The sequence below is a fragment of the Coffea eugenioides genome, chromosome 2 (assembly GCF_003713205.1).
Source record: "Coffea eugenioides isolate CCC68of chromosome 2, Ceug_1.0, whole genome shotgun sequence".
In the NCBI taxonomy this organism is placed as follows: Eukaryota; Viridiplantae; Streptophyta; class Magnoliopsida; order Gentianales; family Rubiaceae; genus Coffea; species Coffea eugenioides.
Window position 1 is genome coordinate 18,381,031 of NC_040036.1, and position 15,670 is coordinate 18,396,700.

Genomic DNA, 15,670 nt, shown 5'->3' on the forward strand with positions numbered 1-15,670 from the left:
CAAGTGGCTTTTATGCACCAGACTATTTGTTGCCTCGGGGAAAAATTATGATGCCCACGACCTCGGCACAAGTACTTGATGCACGCAACTACGTTGAGCAATATTCTTTTAAAAATAAGTTTCCCCTTTGCTGGCATGAATTAGAGAAATCTTCTTTTGACAATTGGAAGATACATTTTGTCATTCCACAACAAAATTGCTCTGGCATTAAATTACGAGCTATGGAAATATCATTTATGCAACCCTTTGGGCTTGGACATTAGAATCGCGAGTTTAGACAAATCCAGCTACCATGGAACAAGGGAATGATACTCCACAACCAAACGGTGAAAAATAAAGAAAAAAAATAAATGCATAATTATAATTAGTACCCTAGAGAAATGCGTACCCCCCCCCCCCCCCCAAAAAAAAAACCCTGTACTTCTCTCTAAGTATTTCTCTTTTTTTTTTTTTTGGGAGGCCCGGAAAAAAACCCGACCTTCCTGTGCTGAAAGTTGCAGATGACGGCTTTTAAAGCCCAGATATTAACTTCTGGAGTAATTTGGGCCCAATAGATCTGCCACGGATGGTTCGTTTTCTTAATGCTCCAAGTCGAGCCACTCTTTGAGTCATATGAAGCAAGCCTGCGGCCGACATCTGGAGTCAATTGGGCCCAACACATCTGCCACGTATACTTCTGTTTTCTCGATGGGTCCAAGGCTCTAAGCCCAGTCACTCTTTCAGTCAATATTGCCGCGAGGCTGCATCAGTAGTAGTGGAGAAATCGTAAATGGAGGGTAACAATTTTCAGCGTATTTCTCATCAGCAATCAGAACCTGCTCGCCGGGGTCTTCTTAAATCAGTAAGCTTTCTTGATATTCTTTTTTTTTTCCTCTCTTTTTCATGAGAACATGAAATCGGATGACTTTGTTGTTTGATGGAAGTAAGCAAAATCTTGAACCACGACTGCTGCCAGTCTTGGCTTTGTCTTGCGCGTTCGTATTACAATATAATAGTTCTTCCAGGATTTGGCTGCAAAGGGGGAGGTGAAGGATGGGGAGGGAGAGGCAGTAGTGATAGGTGGTATGGTGTTGGACATAAATGCCACCCCTTCTGTACCTGCCAAACCCAGGACTACTACCCCCGGAAAGGTATGAATAATGTCCTTTCTATTTCTATCCAAATTTACCTGTGTTTTTTTATTTTAGTTTTGTGATTGTAGTTCTCTTCTTCAAATTCCGTTTGAGAGGCTGCTGGCGATGTTATTGTCTTCACTGATTGGAGGAGTAGCATGTTATTGTCTTCACTGCTGGTATATCAATACTTGTAAAGATGACATTAAGTTTATTGGAATGTCTGTTTGTTGAGTTCTGAAGCGGTATCGTGCTCTACAACAGCCAAGTTAGGTTTTTGAATTTTTTTTTTTTGGGTAGTTTTCAACTTCTGAAACGCAATCAAATATTGTCTAATGTGGTTTTGCGTCATTGTCATATCTCTTCATCTTTTATAGCCGCTTTTTCAGCATTCACCTATATTTTCCCCGATGATACCGAGTTGGACCAGAGTTCTCCTGTTATTGACAATTCTCCCATATTTACGACTTTACAATATCTGATATTCGTCATCCAGGTCCTTTATGCATTAGGTGGTGTAGCAAGGAATGTTGCTGAGTGCATGTCCAAGCTTGGAACAAAGCCCTATATGATAAGTGCTGTTGGACTTGACATGGCAGGTATAAGTCCTGGGTGGTATTCCTTATTGGAATTCGCATTACCTCTCTTTGTGATCCACCTCTTGTCAATCACTGTCAGAATTGCATCAATGCAGTTTCGTGCATAATTTGTTGTTCTTCTCTGACTAAAAGTTATAGTGCTGCTCAGTTCCTGGATTTTTAAAGTCTAGACACTTAAACATGAGACAGCATGACGAGCATGTCTACAATGACAAACTCATCAATCAAGTTGTGCATTTGATTCAATTGTTTCTCTATGCAAATTTTATTCTTCTGTTCGGTATTGGCACTAATCTCTGTGTCTACCTCCGGGTCTACTTGAGATATGCCTTTTTGCACTATGAATTTACTGGAATATGTCATTCTTTAATGCATGAGTGGAAATGCATTTCCTAATTATAGTGGAGTTAACAATTAGCCGGGATTCATTCTTCTTCCGTTGCAAATGACAAAAGTTTTGCTCTTGTTAATAGGAAATTTGCTGTTGGAACAATGGAAATCAGCTGAATTATCCACAGAAGGTAGGGTCCTTTATGCTTCTGATCTATAATATTTCTTTTGCAATGGTTATCTCTGCTTCTGATAGAACAATATCTGGAGGGATTTAGATAGAGAAACTGATCCCACCACCAGTGAGAAGTTAAACCTTTACTTCTAGTCCCATTATTTCACCCTGAAGAACATTGGCATTCATCTGCTCCTTTTTCTCCAACAAATACGAGAGGGAAAATTCCATACTCTTCTAAGAGTGCCATTTCCATCCTCCTTCTTGTTCCTATTTTGGCACTGATACTGAAGAAACGACCAAAGCTAAACCCGTTTATGATGTGTGTGGGAAAGCTCCTTTGAATTTATACATTTTTTTTTTTTGGCCTCTCAGAGAGCACTTCAACCATGAAGTAGTTTGACCTATTTGTCTTGGATACAACAGCATGTTCCTTTTGGCTGCTTTGCCTCTATAATATTTCTGAATCTGCCTGCCATTTTCAATAGGAAGTTGGAATGTTTATTACTTGTAAGGACTAATTAAACTTTTGAAAGAAAGATTGGTTTGGAAAATTGGGTGAATCTTGCTACTTAGATCAATTACATGTGTCCATATAAGATGCTGCCTTTGACTGCTTTTATGTTTTGTTGAACGTTTTGGTGATTCATTCACTAGTCATGCCATAGCTGGAAGCCCTTATTAATAGTAACGGGAGGGCATTTTAACTTTGCAACAAGTAGAAATAATCTATTTTTTGTCCATGCTTTCAGATGTAGATTTCATACTTGTGATTGTGCTTATTCTTTTCTTGTATGTGGGTTAATAAGAACTTAATAGTTAGAAAGATGGTCCTGTCCTGTGAATCTGACTTTCGCAACTGATTTTTAGGCATCCAAAGGCATCAAGATATTGAGACAGCTGTTGTGTGCAACATCTTTGATGGTAAAGGAGAGTTGGCTGCTGCTGTTGCTAGTGTGGATGCAATTGTGAGTTCTGTAAAAAATTAAAATAGCTAAATTTCATGGTTAAAAAAAATGTCGACTCTTTCTTTCAAAGAAAAAAAAAGCCTACTCTTTAGAAGTTTGTTCGATATGTCAAAACAGGAGAAATTTCTCACTCCTGAATGGGTTTGGAAGTTCAGTTGGAAAATACGTTCTTCTCCAGTATTGATGGTTGATGCAAACTTAAGTTCTCCAACTTTGGAAGCAGCTTGTCAATGTAAGTCTCTGTTTCCATCATTGCATTTTAATGCACTAGTGTGGTTGTTTGGCTAGTGGTGATTTGGGTTGGAGAGAGGAACCTGCCCTTTTTAGGGTGATTATACGGTAGCATGACTTGTTTCCTTGCTTGTAAATAAGCATTCACTAAATGAAAGAGAGTAACATAGTTATACATGGAATGGAAGCCAACAAGGGTAGGGAGAAGGGAAGAGCTTAAGTTTTCCATTTTCTGTTAAATAAGAAGAGAGATTGCACACAAAAATGCAAAACGTGTGTTACACTAAAAGCCAGGTTATCAAAGCATGCTTAGAAGTAGGCACCAAGTTGTGCAGTCCGGAGTTCAAGTGTCCATTTGAAGTCCATTGGATGGATGGATGGATGGATGGATGGTGGATAACTAAGCAGCTCTTACTGATCTATCCAACTTTCCACTTTTCAGTTTCATACTCGTTAAGCAAGTAGTTTCTGTTACTTTTTCTCCTGAAAGGTATTTAATTCATGAAAAGCAAAGTTTGCAATCACTAATTGCCTCTTTTCCCAATTTTCATTGTTTTACTTGTTCACGTAGGAATTTTTATAACTTTTTCACAGTGGCAGCAGAATCCAAAACTCCAGTGTGGTTTGAGCCTGTATCGGTTGCAAAATCCAAACGAATTGCTTCAGTTGCCAAGTATGTGAGTTCTGAGATACTCTGCCTTATGTCACTGAATTAGAGATAAGCCTGCAATTTTTCTAAAATTTATCTCATGCTGGTGTTTGAATCGGTTTATACTTGATTAAATAAACAATCACCTGTCATGGTAAACCACAATATGATTGGTTTGTGTTGCTGTTGATCCTTAAAGGAAAACAGAGACATGAAAAAGATTATTCTGTTAGAAACAAGAATTTGTGTGGCTCCTATGTTTTTAAACTTCATTCTATAGATCTTGGAGATAGATAAAACTTAAGATTTTAGTATGAGAAATCTTAAATTATATTTTAAAATAGAAAAGCAGTAAGTTTATGTTATCAATTGTATGATTTTCACCAGTTGCATGCCAGTAAGAGATATCTGTTGGAATTTCACAGGTGAGTTTTGCTTCACCTAATGAAGATGAGCTAATAGCCATGGCAAATGCTCTGTCTTCAGCTGATGTATTTTCCCCAATCAAGAGGGAGGATATCCATATCAAGCTTTCAGTGAGATCATTGTTTCAAATGCTTAGGCCTGCAATTCAGGTTTTGCTAGAGAAAGGTATTAAAGTCATAGTTGTAACTCTTGGATCAGATGGGGTATTCTTGTGCTCTAGTGAAAAGCATGAATTTGACAGTCTCAACTTTAGGGATGTAAAATCTCATTCTTTCAGCAGACAATTGTATGAAATTGTAAATTCAAGTTGCCACCGCAATGGGATTCTGAATGTTACAAGGTCCAAAGGAAGCTTCTATGCCTTACATTTTCCAGCACTTTCTGCATCTGTGGTGAGGCTTACTGGTGCTGGAGACTGTTTGGTTGGTGGAACAATAGCGTCATTATGTGCTGGTTTAGATGTCATGCAAAGTGTGGCTGTTGGTATTGCGTCTGCAAAAGCTGCTGTTGAGGCAGATAGCAATGTACCTGCAAAGCATTGTTTGACCAATATTGCAGGTAGATATCTTAAATTTTCTTCAGTTTCATTGAGGTTGGAGGGAACATGGAGTATTTGATTGTATTTGTATTAACTGACTGGCACTTCATGATATTTGTCATGGCCAAAGTCAGTTTTCTTCTGATATGGTTGATGGCAAGCACCAACTAATGAATTAACCTCTTTTTTTGGTCATCTTGCCACGCTTCCCTGTCCCCGGAAACAGCCTTCATTTCCCTAGGTCCAATAGCGCAGAGAATTGAACAGAACATTAACTTTTCATACTGTATCTGAATGGCACTGGTGGTTGATGAATCCTATCTAATAGTTACTGCTTCCTTGTGGTCCTCAAGATATCAATGTTGAAAACTTGCAAAAGATTTTGGGCTGGCAGCTGCACATGTATGAATGCCTATATCTATTGCTGTCTGTAGTATTTTGAGTAGCTTTCTGTTCTTTTTTTTTTGGGGGGTTAGATTTTAATCTTTGGCCTTGAATCTTTTGGTGAGGAAAAAGCTCTCTTCATGAATTTGATTCTGATTTCCATTTTTCCTCCAGATGATGCGAGATTGGCGTATTTTGGTGCCAGACCTGTGTTCTGCCCATCAACGTTGTGAGTTACATCATAATCCAGTTGTGGTGTAAATAGCTGCAGGTGCAGAATTTATTCTCTGTCACTGATTAAACAGAAAATGAACTCAAGCGGGTCGAAGGATATGCAGTTCAGAAGGGAGCGAGTTATTTACCCCAATATTATAAACACTGTAAAACTCAAGAATGGGTACATTTTCCTCTTCTCGTGTTCTCAGTGTATTTATACACTCATTGAGCAATTGTATCCCATTTGTATTTATTACCAAATTCATAAATTTCTCCTGATTAACAGGATGTATCCCATCCGTAAACTTCTGATTGCATGTGATGCATCTCATCGGTCCTCAGTTGAAATGTTCAATGCTGGGGTTATTTATTCAGAAATTTCCTATCTGATTAAGTCACAGGGTTTAGCGGACCAATTACATGTTAAAAGAGGGGTGCAGAAAAATGGCCTCTAGCTGCCTCATTTTGGGGTAGCCGAAAGTCTGCTGGAACACAAACTTCCGTGTTTGGTGACTTTAGTCCAGCCTTCCTCATCCAAGCATATCAACTGCTTTTATCTGCGTCTAGAATACGCGCGGCATCTGTCTCCAGCGTTCAATGCTTCGAAGCTAATTCAATGTCGTGAGGTTTGGAGTCCAACATGATGGTATATTATCATCTGTTGCGCTGTCCTAATAATTAAAAAAAAAAAAAAAATCGGAGGTCAAGAACAAAAACCTTCTTCCACCAGTAGCACCCATGCGATGCTAATAGATGTTTAATTCATCTCATGCATTAGTGGTGATCCACATTCCATAGAAGGGCACCTCGAATCTCTTTACCCACTTATAACCTGCTCACATCTGGGCAGATCGTACACGGCCGTTGCAGCACGTTGGCATTCAGATAGATTACTGGCTGAGCTCTTCCTCCTCGTGGATACTGGCCTCGAGTTCCTGAATCAAGCAGTCTAACATGGCATGCACAGCCTCTGTTTCCGAATGAGACCTGTCATTGGAGATAAAAGTATGACGTCTATTACCAACTTGCAGCCAACTACAACCAGCATGCTTCCTGAGTTCTTTCCCTCTCATCTTCTTCATTATTCTCCCCATCTCGTCCCATCTTCCTTCTGAGGCATATACACCAGCCAATTGCACATATCGAGCCCCATTGTCTCCTTCAATTTTCAGTAGCTTCTCCTCCGCATCATTCGCAAGCTTCACGTTTCTATTCATTTTGCAGGCATTTATGAATGTGCCCAGAATTATAGCATCTAGTTCCATTGGAATTTTATCCATGAATACTGTAGCCTTTTCAAGTTGATTAGCCCTTCCGTACAAGTCAATCATGCAGGCATAATGGTCCCTTTCTGGTAGTATCGAGTAATCTTCAGTCATGGAAGAGAAATAATTTTCACCCACTTCAACTAAACCACTGTGGCGGCAGGCAGATAGAATTGCAACAAAAGTCACTGCATCAGGTTGAAGCCCTCTCTTTACCATCTCCTCAAAAAGCTGGAGTGCTTCGTATTCATACCCGTGGTGAGCATATCCAGCTATCATCACATTGTGAAGGATAAGGTCTCTGGAGGCCAAATTTTGAAATATTCTTTCCGCAAACCCTATGCTCCCACACTTACAATACATATCAACCACGGCAGTGACTACTTTCTCATCAATTTCAATTCCAACTTTCATTATGTACGCATGAATTTGCTTTCCAGGATCCACAATGGCCTGTGTCGTGCAGGCACCAAGTACATTGATAAATAGTAAAGCATCGTAATCTCTTACATCCCTTTCCATGAATTGCCTGAAAAGCTCAAAAGCATCATCTGATTGCTGGGTTTTCACATAGCCGGATATCATAGCAGTCCAGACAACAGAATTCTTGTCTGCTAACGAATCAAAAAGCCTCCTAGCTTCTGCCATGTTACCTTCTGCTGCGTATCCTACAATCATAGATGTAACAGCGAAGGAGTTCTCAACCTTCATCTTTAAATAAACAAATTCTGCATAGTTCATATTTCCACACTTGCTGTAAAGATCAACAATCCCACTACTTATGAATGGATTCGAATCAATCCCTTTTTTTAAAACCCAAGAGTGAATTTCCTTCCCCATCTTTAAAGCCTTGAGGCTGGAAAAAGCGCTCAAAACACTGGCGAATGAGTGTTCATTCCAGCTAAATCCCTCCACCGCCATGCATTTAAACATTTCAATTGCCTTCTCCTCCTGCCCATTCTGGGCAAACCCTGCAATCATCGTATTCCACGATACATTGTCATTCATCTCGTGCTTACTCCAGAAAAGATTCTGTGCCAAATCCAATTTGCCTTCTCTACAACAAGCCGCCACCATTGCATTCTTTGAAACCAAGTCAACCGCCGAGGAACTGCCTCTCTCAAACACCGTCCAAGCATCAGGAAAGCTCCCAGATTTCGAGTACATGTCAATGAGAGAGCTGACAGCAAACCCACTCAAATCATTAGCTGTCTTCAACATGAAAGAATGAAGTTGCTGGCCCCATGACAAAGCGCTTAACTTGGCCGTCAAATTTAACATTGTAGTCAGAGTAAACTCATCCCTTCGAACGCCATCGCAGTCATTTTGCATTTGAAGAAATAATCTGACAGCGCGATCCTCAAAACCATCCCTATTTGCATAGCCAGATATTAGGGAATTGTATGTAACAGAATCTTTTTCCGGGACGGCGTCGAAAAGATTTTGCGCATTTGACAAGTTCTGGGCTTTTATATAAGCATTTATAACAGTATTCCAAGAATAAACGTTTCGTTCAGGCATTTCATCAAACAGCCTATAAGCTTCCCGGATAAGGCCATTTTTGGAGTACAAGTGAATCAATTGGTTGCTGGTAAAAACAGTCGGTGTAAACCCAGATTTTATAACTTGGGCGTGAAATTGAAGTCCGTCCTTGAGTGACCTCGCCAACGACATGTAGGCATTTTAATGTTCCCTTACTTTCCCCCGCGCATGGCCGCGCCGGACTTAATCAGTTCGCAGCACATCTTTTACGTCAATATAAAAATGATGATCCCGGCTGGGGGCAGCCGATCTGTTTTGCTACGGACAATACTTTTGCTGATGACAGACCACCAATAGCTCAAAAGGCAAAACTCTGTCTGCGTAGCGGATGAGTTTAATGGGTCGGTCAATAATGGGCTCATAACTAGGGTCCCTTGACGGCAGACTTTATTTTTAGTAGGTTGATTCCATGCCAACAAACAATTTTTTTTTTTATAATTACCATATTCACTCTATATATTTTTTAAACTAATAGTACTATGTTTGAATTAACTATTTTTGGAGGTATTTTTAAAAAATTTTACTGTAGCAGTGTATATAAAAAACTTTTACTATAAATATTTTTTGAAATATTTAATATATCATATGGATGAAATGTTTTTTAAATTATTTTTATTTGTAGATTATTGTTGCATTGTATTTGAAAAACTTATTTTTGAAAAAATGGCCAATCTGAATATTTTTCTATTCCCTTAAATACAGAAAAACTGTGAAGTTAGATCCGTAATTAATTTGAAAAAGTGTCTAAATATAGGGAGCATTTAATTTATTTTATGTTAAACTATATGTAATTTAGGTATATTAACGAGAGTGTTTATTGAGTATCCTTTAAGAAAATCGTTCATAAAAAAACTCATTTTTTATAATAAAACAAAAACTCATTATTGTGCACTAAGTATGTGATGGCGAAATTGATTTTTACATTATTTATATCTTCATATTCATGAGCAAATGTCAGGCATGTTTTTTCAAAAATTTCAAACGCATTTGCTAATTTATCTTTGGTGTCATATTACTAATATTTTTGAAAAAGCTGTCATCCAAATCCAATTACCAATAAATAGTAGGTGTTTTTTCTATAACATGTGGCATTTTCATCCAAATCCAATTACCAATATTTTTTTTTTAGTCAGCAACAATACATTTGTATAACATACTTTATCCCAATCTCAGGAAGAGGAAACCTAAGAAGGCTGTGATAGGGAGTTAGTGGATACACAGATTCAACTAAACCAAGAAAATGCTCTAGAACAACCCTTAAATTTTTTTTCGATGCAAGTGCCTTATCTACAGCCCGAGAAGGGACTTGAACCCCTGCCCGTGACGACTGAGCCATTGGCCAAGTGGTTAAATCCAATTACCAATAGTTGGCGTTTTAATTTTCCCTGCTGTATTAACACTGGGGCAAGAAGCGAGAAAAAGGGGTAGGAAAAGGAGGGGCGAGCGTTGGCAACAAACAAGCCGTCTTTATTGGGGAAATTTCAATTTCGTATATTTCCAGGAGTCTCAGACTCTGTGTATCTTCTGCTCATAACTGAAACTACGAATTGCCGCAGCAAGTGAAGTAAGTGATAAAGGAGGAGTATCTGTAAGATCGTTTGGAAAATAGGCCCTTCTAATGGCTATGTTCGGATCAAACATGGCCGGCGAGGTGATTTTTCCCAACACTTGAAATCTTTTCTTGCTTTTTACCTAATTTTAACTTATTAGGTTTTTTCCTTCTCCTCCTTTGCAGTCCGTTTATCATTTTGATCCTGAAAGCTCCGTATTGTTTTCCTGAAAATTCCCTATTGTTCTTTAGCAGAAAATGTGAAGCTTAAACAGGGGAAAAAAAGTAAACTATTAGTAGGATTTTCTTTTCTTTTGTACTTTCTGACTGTAATTATCTGCTCTTTTTTTTTTCTGTGTGTTAGCGAATTTTAGAAAGTTAGAGAGAGAGAGAGAGGGGGGGGGGAATCGCATATTATATTATTTAGGTAGTTGAATTTATGGTTAATTTGGATGATATGTGGAGTTAATACTAATATTTTAGCTTAGCATAAAAAAGGAAGACATGGCTCGGAATATTAGGGTAAAAAGGTTGATAGAGCCCAGAACAAGGTGAATCTAGTGGTATTCGAACTAATTGGCTCCTGAATTCGAAATTTCTTTCCGCTTGTGAACTTCGTTCTTGACTTCAAATTAGATCTCTTCATTTCATGATCAGGCTAGTCAATCCCCATTTGCCGGGCTTGGTCCCGATAATCTCCAACTCTGCACCTCCTTTTTTTTCTTTCTTTTTTTTCTTTTTTTTTTTCAAATCCTGGGCTTGTGGGTTTTATTTGAAACTGTTACTCAATTTTGTAGAGATGTTATCATTATTGATCCTGAGCGGCCCTCGAGTTTCTTGTCGTTATTAAATTACATATGTAATACACATTCCAAGTGCTAGCAACTACTTCATTTTATGCAGGTTGGGTTGCGGTTACTTCTCTGTCCCCTTGGTTCTAATGTTGTCACCAGAACAGCGTGGTGAGTTTTTTAGCTGAGTTGGTAGGTTTTGTAATTTCAGTGATTTGCATTCTGCCAAAAAACTTAACCATCCTATTATGCTATTATGGTTCTTTTGATATTCGGCTGTAATAGTTTGAGAAAATGTTATCACCAAGAAAAACTTTTACTTGCAACATCAATATTCCTTCATGTTGCAACAATTACCTCCCGTCTACTAAATATTTAGTACAGTTGTTTGCATATTATAACATTCTGATGAGACTGTACTTGCTCACTGCAATTTGTTTGTGAAACAAGTTTATGACTGGATGTTATATCCTTTTGCCTTCCCTTTTTGACTTGCACAGCTGTTCTGTTGGAATGGTTTTGCCTGTTTACTCTACTTTTAAAGCAATTGAAACAAGGGATCAAAATGAGCAGCAGAAGTGGCTATTGTACTGGGCAGGTTTGTGGTGTTCTTGAAACTTAAGCTAACATGTTTTTGGAATATATCAGTATAAGTTTAATCTTAACACCCCCCCCCAAAAAAAAACAAGAAAAAGTGTAAATTTTTTGTATGCAAATGTGTGTTTCCATGCCTTGAATTACAATTATCTTGCAACCTGGTTCTTTGGAAGTGTGATGGCATGAGGACTCCATTGGTGGTGGGGGAATGTGTAGTTGTACAAGGACCACAACAAGTACATTATCATGGATTATTATGTGCTTCATCAGAGAGCAGTTGCCTTAAGATTATCTAGGTTTATTTAGTGGACTAGCTGAAGTCGTTTGCATCATGATATTGTATGCTCCATAATAGTGAATGTGATATTTTTGAGCTTTTAGAATTATTGACCAGTTGACCATTTTGGTGGAAGCTTTCCTCCTCCTAGCAATTGACTTTTAAATTTATTTAATAGTTGAGAAAGTGAAGTGGCCCAGTTCAGTGCATTGAATATGCAGATTTTGCTTCTTTCTGCCAAATTGAGTGCGTTTAATTAATTCATTCTGTTCTTATCCTTTGAGCTAAGTTTGAACTAAAATGGTTTACCTCTTAATACTTGCAGCTTATGGATCTTTTAGTATTGTTGAGATGTTCACAGATAAATTTCTCTACTGGTATAGTTCTTTCTTTAGATTGCATATTGTGCTGCTACTGCTTCCTGTTAACGCAATCTGATATAGCTTCTTTTGTCTCTTTTCACAGGTTTCCTCTCTATTATCAGATGAAGTTTGCATTTCTTGTTTGGCTTCAGCTTCCTTCTGTTGAGGTAAGCGTGTGCCTTCCAATTTGCTTATGAACTCCTTTTTTCCATTTCTCTTCACTGTTCTGTTTAGTTTTTCCCTTTCTAAGTTTCTGAGGGAGTACCTCACTGTTACCCTTTCTTTTGCACTTTATGATAATAGCAATGTGCTAGAATGGTAGGTTTAAGTTGAAAATTTTCTTCTCTCTGGATTCATGAATAGCGTAACCTTTCTGGAGAAACTGAAATTAGGTTGCTTTTTTTTTTAATAAAAAAAATTCAGAACCTTGCATGCTTTTGGATTTGCAGAAGGTTTATTTAACAAGCTTGTTCTGTGAGGTGATTTGGTTTTTCTTCATCCATTTTGGGTTTGCTTCAGGTTTTATACTAATGTACATTGTGTCTTTTGATTCTTCACTCTGGTGTATATCTTGGTACTTGCTATCAGTGGGGGGAGTTATGAAAAACTTTCAGGTTTATTATGTCTGATCACTTAATGTGGTTGTATGCTAGTCTTTTATAGAATGTGATTTAAGAAATACTGAGGTGATAGGGTTAAAATTTGATGCTAATATTTGCTTATTTGAATCTTTGCTTCAGCTTGCTGGGAGGTGAAGTCTGAAAAATATTATAGACAAATTTCCTGATCTTCTGAAATGCTGATGCACCTTGTTTATTTTATTTTATTTTATTCTTTTGCTGTTTTAGGGTGCAAGGCAATTGTATGTGCATCATCTGCGCCCATTCCTTGTCAGGCATCAAGCTAGACTTGATCAAATTGTAGGATGCTTGTATGGTGAAATGGTAAAACCTCTATTTTCAGGTGTTATAAATTGACTGTGGACTGTGATTTTGGCAAAGAGATGAAAATTTTATGAATCTTGTGTGCTAAATTGTTCATGGAGAATGGCGATTATATCTTCTCCCTCCTTTCGAGAGTTTTAGTTCTGCTTGTAGTCAAATTGGTAAAAAATCTCAAGCAAGAAAATTTTGCATCTTATCTAAAGATGGACACTTTTATTATGAGTTTGGTCTCTGTGGATTATGAACGCAGCCTGATTATTATGTGAATATGCAGGCTAAATTCGTCAGTTCCCATCAAGCAGAATTCCAATTTGCTAAGACACTTCTTACAAGGATATTACTATCAGGTATGAATGTGATTGACCATGAATCCATTTGGGGTTTGTTGCTACCTTCTTTTATCATTTTGAGTTCCAGACCAGGATGTATGAGGTTAAATTGATGTTTGTCAAATAAGTTGAAAATTTTGTGGTGATCTATATGAACTGTCAAGGGTTCGCTGTAGTTTGTTTACCATGATGTTTTACCTTCTGCTTGTATCACTATGACCGTCTGATTATTGTTGTTTCGCCTTTCTGCGTGTAACAGCTCGGAATATCATTCGCCCCGGGCAACAAATCAATGGTGCAGTTGAAGGTCCAAGAGAGCATGTAGAGACTTCAGAATCAGAAGACGAGGAATAATGATGAAGTAATATGTTTCGGCTCCCTCAAAGCACACAAAAACTATTGTTGATTGTGTTCGGATCCATTGCGTTTTTAAGCTCCTGATAGCCTGGGGCACACTAGTATTAGGGCGTTTCAAAGTTCAAACCATGATGTTCGCGAAGAGTTGGGACTCTGGAGCTGACTTTTTTCCCGCCCTTCCCCCAGAGAAATGTATATCTAGTTGCTTTGCAGTATTTGGTCTTTCCGTGGTGCGTCTGTAAATTGGTCGTTTAGATGTTGTATATACTACGGATAACAAACGTTTGGAAGCAAGTCAGATATATTTATGGAAATACGCTGCCCGATACGCACTTGTAAATCGTTGACGGGAGAGAAGCTACTACTTGTCGCTTATTTGTGCAGATTTGGAGTAATATATTGATGTCCCATCTAGGCCTGCTCACGACTCGAGCGGCTCGCGAGTAGCTTGAGTCAAAGCTCGACTCGAGCTCGGTCAACACGAGTTCGAGCCGTTCGTTAAGACACACGAGGCGAGCTCGAGCCTTCATTTCTTAAGCTCGATAGCTCGATGAGCCGCTCGTTTGGCTCGAGTAAATGTGAAATTATAAAAATACTCCTGAATCAATTAAAATTTACAACTTTCTGCACACTTGACTCGGAGTCTAAGCTACAATCGACTGTCCCAAACTCCTTCGATTAGGTTAACTTATCTCCGCCGACTGACTGTCCCAAACTCCCACTGCCATCGCTGCTACTGCTAGCTCCCTCTCCACTTTCTCCCACCTTGGCCACTGCCATTGTTGCTACTGCTAGCTCCATCTCCACCACTTCCTCCCACTTCCCCCACTGCCATCGCTGTGCAGTAGTTCCATCTCCACCACTTCCACCAGCACCACTTCAGCAACCTCCAAGCCGCGCAAGAATCTGAGTGCGCAACCCACTGACGGAGGCTGACTGACGGACGAGGATCTGGAAGGCCATCTCCGGGCTTTGTTTAAGCTTTTCCAGCGTCGCAAGTGTGCCACCCGCTGAGCCCATCTCCACCACTCCCTACCGCCATCCTCATATCAGTCCACTGGATTTTGTACCTAGATTTTGCAGGTATGTACTGAGGTTCTTTTCCTTTTCCTTTTCCTTTTTCTTTGGAATCTGGAAGGTGATCCACTTTGCTCTGCTTTGAAGTAGTAATAACAAGGGGTAAATGAAATTCGTTGTCATGCTTTTTGGTACTGTCTTGATGATAGTTTGATCTGCTGGTTCTGTTTTTGTTTCCAAGTTGACTGATGGTTCTCTCCGTTCTTATCCTTTTTGGGTTTTCCAAAAATATGCTTTTTAAAAGCCAACCTCAGCTGCCCCTTGTAGCCTTTCATTTCTGTTTCCGTAGGTTTGGTTTGAGTTTGGGGATAAGAAATGTGGGGTTCATGTGAACTTGATTGATAGGTCTTACTCGAATTTTTGTATAACAAGATCTGCGTGTAATATTGAAAAGAGTGGTGAAACTGAAGTATTTTAATCTTATAAGAAATTTTTATTTTTTGAACTATTGCTTGCAATAGATTCATGTCAATCTTGAATATCTTTAGATTTTGGTGGAATGTTGTATTTCTTTTTTGTTTTAATTGCTTTCGAGCTTTTGTGGGGCAGTCGGCAAAATAGACAATAGGAAAAACAATGGAATCCTGTTACCATGTGCTTCTTTGCTGCTTTAGGTGAAAAAAAAAAGAACTATTTTCGTTTGTCTTCACATCCTGCTATCCAAATAATTTATTCACTATCTCGTATTCTTGTTATGCAGGTATAAGTTCTTTTCCTGGCAGAATGCAATTCCAATTCTTCTGCAACTTCTTGCATTAGTGAAATGCTTGTTTAGCTGAATTTTATATTGCTTGATAGAGGTTTCAAAGTGTGGTTCTTTTCTTCTTATGATGGCAGAAACTATTAATTTGTATTAGTGGATAATTTTGGAGAATTTGTATTAGTGGACATTTGGAGAATTATGATTGTATTAGTGCTGTTTCATGCTTAAATTTTCAGAAATTTTCGAGCT

The 15,670-nt window shown here is 38.5% G+C and overlaps 3 protein-coding genes across 5 annotated transcripts; 2 read left to right on the top strand and 1 right to left on the bottom strand.

The window, feature by feature from the left end:
- The first annotated feature begins 721 nt into the window (after positions 1 to 721).
- LOC113761392 (pseudouridine kinase) lies at positions 722 to 6,006 on the top strand. 3 transcript variants are annotated; one of them, XM_027304356.1, is made up of 9 exons: positions 722 to 841; positions 1,005 to 1,130; positions 1,609 to 1,711; positions 2,185 to 2,232; positions 3,087 to 3,184; positions 3,302 to 3,416; positions 4,010 to 4,092; positions 4,490 to 5,048; positions 5,587 to 6,006. In XM_027304356.1, exons 1-9 carry the CDS (start codon positions 770 to 772, stop codon positions 5,643 to 5,645), a joined length of 1,263 nt encoding a protein of 420 aa, XP_027160157.1. In that variant the 5' UTR covers positions 722 to 769; the 3' UTR covers positions 5,646 to 6,006. The 3 variants fall into 3 exon arrangements, with proteins under 3 accessions (XP_027160157.1, XP_027160156.1, XP_027160158.1); XM_027304355.1 differs by lacking the exon at positions 5,587 to 6,006 and adding an exon at positions 5,255 to 5,435; XM_027304357.1 differs by lacking the exons at positions 722 to 841; positions 5,587 to 6,006 and adding exons at positions 1,202 to 1,291; positions 5,255 to 5,435 and having other exon boundaries at positions 1,047 to 1,130.
- LOC113758602 (putative pentatricopeptide repeat-containing protein At3g18840) lies at positions 5,995 to 8,567 on the bottom strand. Its single transcript, XM_027301383.1, has one exon. The coding sequence runs from the start codon at positions 8,565 to 8,567 to the stop codon at positions 6,519 to 6,521; it is 2,049 nt and encodes a 682-aa protein (XP_027157184.1). The 3' UTR covers positions 5,995 to 6,518.
- A 1,268-nt stretch (positions 8,568 to 9,835) lies between these two features.
- Positions 9,836 to 13,983, top strand: LOC113761393 (HVA22-like protein k). Its single transcript, XM_027304358.1, has 8 exons — positions 9,836 to 10,086; positions 10,888 to 10,946; positions 11,276 to 11,373; positions 11,975 to 12,026; positions 12,115 to 12,178; positions 12,860 to 12,955; positions 13,230 to 13,302; positions 13,544 to 13,983. Exons 1-8 carry the CDS (start codon positions 10,054 to 10,056, stop codon positions 13,636 to 13,638), a joined length of 570 nt encoding a protein of 189 aa, XP_027160159.1. The 5' UTR covers positions 9,836 to 10,053; the 3' UTR covers positions 13,639 to 13,983.
- Positions 13,984 to 15,670: the final 1,687 nt, after the last annotated feature.